The following is a 2,370-nucleotide window of genomic DNA, read 5'->3' as shown; positions in this document are numbered from 1 at the left end:
AGGGGGAGGAGGTTTTCGGAGGGGAAACCAGGAAAAGGGATAACATTTGAAATGTAAATAAAGAAAATATCTAATAAAAAATAGAATATTGGGACTATGATAGGGGTATGAATATATGGGAAGATATTCTGAAAACAGTATTACCTTAACTCTGAAGCCATTTTACCTTAGTCATAGACCCCTCATCAGCTCAGATCTTTTTAGTGATTTAGGAGGAAAGGTCTGTTATTTGCTCTTGGTCCTGTGCCAGGGTCTGTTCTAGTTCAGTCTCAGTAGATACAGTACACACCTCAGAGCTGGCTTAAGTCTCTGCTCTGATAGTCTCCTGAAGGGTATTTTTATTCTCTGGGAACCAGAGCACATTTTAGAGGCAAAGAAAATAACTTGAGGCTTTTTTTTTTTTTTTTTTTTTTTACATTTGAAGTAAGACAAAAGGAATACAAAGAATTTTAAGCAATTATTTTTTTAAAGAAGATAATTTAAAAGTGCCCAGTCTACTTGATCATGATGGAAACTATGCCATTTTCTATTCAGAAGGAAAAGGTTTTATCAGAATGTTCAAGGTGAGTGTCAGTGAATCTGCAGTGAAAGGACACGGCCAGTTACAAAGACACCTTCAGTCTGTGCTGGGAGCCCCACCTACCAAGTCATCCCAGTGTAGATAGGATGCTCCCCTATAGACATAATATAACCACAAATTGCACAGAGATTTGTAAGCCTGTTTTTACTACGGTGTGAATTAATTACCGAGCAGTACATATAATTTAAATATTCAGCCACAGAGAATGATTCAATCAGCAATCAAATTATGAAATATAGCTAGTAGCTTTTAAAGTCATGTTTATTAGCAATATTTCCTAAGGGTAAAAAAAGAGCAACAACATGGTTATCAAAGCATAGGATGCCAGTCTCTTTGTTCACACACATATAAGTAAAAATAATAACTGAATATCTCAAACTGATAGTAGTTTTTGGTGGGCAAAAGATTGGTTTTTGGTTTTCTGTATTTTGTTATTTGGGGTGTGTGTGTGTGTGTGTGTGTGTGTGTGTGTGTGTGTGTGTGTGTTTAGTGACATACTCTTTCTGTGTACCTATGCTAGCCTCCAACTCTCAATTCTCCTGCCTCCCAAGTATTCATCACCATTCCTAGCCAAAAAAAATAGTATTTTAAATTCCTTTCCCCTGTACTGGGAATCACATGTAGGTCCGTGCATGTGCTAGGCAAGCATGTTCCCACTGAGCTACCTCGCAATTTTCCAAAGTTCTAGGTGAGCATATTGTATTTTATATTAGAAAAGAAAATTTGAGGAGAATGAATGTTTATTACATTCATGTATTTGAAAATTTTAGACAGTTTTAAAACAGTGCTTTGGGTAAGTCACAGCACCATTTTGGGACATGAGTGGCAGTGCTGAATAGCTTGCTAAGATGGGTATGAAAGGAATGCCAGCCACTGGTTGTGCTATTTGTTATTCTTTCTGGTAGTTATGAAAACAACTAATAATTTGGTAACAGAGTAGGCCATGAATTGCAGACTCCTAAGTAGGTTTAATTTATAGTATTTTTATGTAGTACCTGCATTTTAAAAGTGAAAAAAGCTTAAAATTGGATAGAAAAGCTGTAAGTCCCCCCCCCCTTACTCTGTTATTTCCAATAATAATCTAAAAAATTCTGGGAGTGACTACCAGAGCGCCTTTATTTGGAGTATAATCTTACCAGCACTCTGATGAAATGGCTTTTCAGATGAACTCTGTAACATTTAATTAAATGTATTTGCCTAGTACATGAAATGATGAGTGTGCTTATGGAACATTGAATTCCTGTGCTTTATTTTACAGTGTAGCTCTTGCGATATATTACCACATCAAAAACAGGTATGTGGCCACTTGATTCTGTTGTAAAAGTAGCACTCATTGTTTTACTATGTTCTTCTCTGTATTCTTTGCACTTCCATTCTCAGTGCCTGTTTTCATAGGTCTTGTAAAAGTTAATGCGCCAGCATGCTGGGTAAAAGCTGAGCTACCTCTGGACCAGGGAAACAGCCTCAAGATGAGTGGCAGAGCAGACTTCTTGAAAAGGCTCAAATTCTTTTTTTGTTGCTTATTTTCTATGCAACTTAACTCTGCCTTCCATGTTTTATAAAATGTTAAATTTAGTTTGAAATCATTTGGTGGAAATTTTGACATGCAAAACAAGGTGGAGTCTCCCTGATAAAAGTGCATCTTGCAGTGTTCTGTTAGTGTGAAAAGTAAGCTGGGCAGCGTGGTGGCACACCCAGCACTCGGGAGGCAGAGGCGGGCGGATTTCTGAGTTCGAGGCCAGCCTGGTCTACAGAGTGAGTTCCAGGACAGCCAGGGCTACACAGAGAAA

At 37.8% G+C, this 2,370-nt stretch overlaps 1 protein-coding gene across 1 annotated transcript in view; it reads left to right on the top strand.

The window, feature by feature from the left end:
• Ccny (cyclin Y) overlaps window positions 1-2,370 on the top strand; it is a 137,921-nt gene that overhangs the window by 98,450 nt on the left and 37,101 nt on the right. Inside the window, exon 5 of the mRNA XM_021214507.2 lies at window positions 1,839-1,874. Within this exon, the coding sequence (XP_021070166.1) occupies window positions 1,839-1,874 (36 nt within the window). The remainder of the gene's footprint in view (window positions 1-1,838; window positions 1,875-2,370) is intronic.

The sequence above is a fragment of the Mus pahari genome, chromosome 15, assembly GCF_900095145.1.
Source record: "Mus pahari chromosome 15, PAHARI_EIJ_v1.1, whole genome shotgun sequence".
NCBI classification, from domain to species: domain Eukaryota; kingdom Metazoa; phylum Chordata; class Mammalia; order Rodentia; family Muridae; genus Mus; species Mus pahari.
The sequence above is the reverse complement of the archived record's forward strand: the minus strand, read 5'-3'. Positions and strand labels throughout refer to the sequence as shown.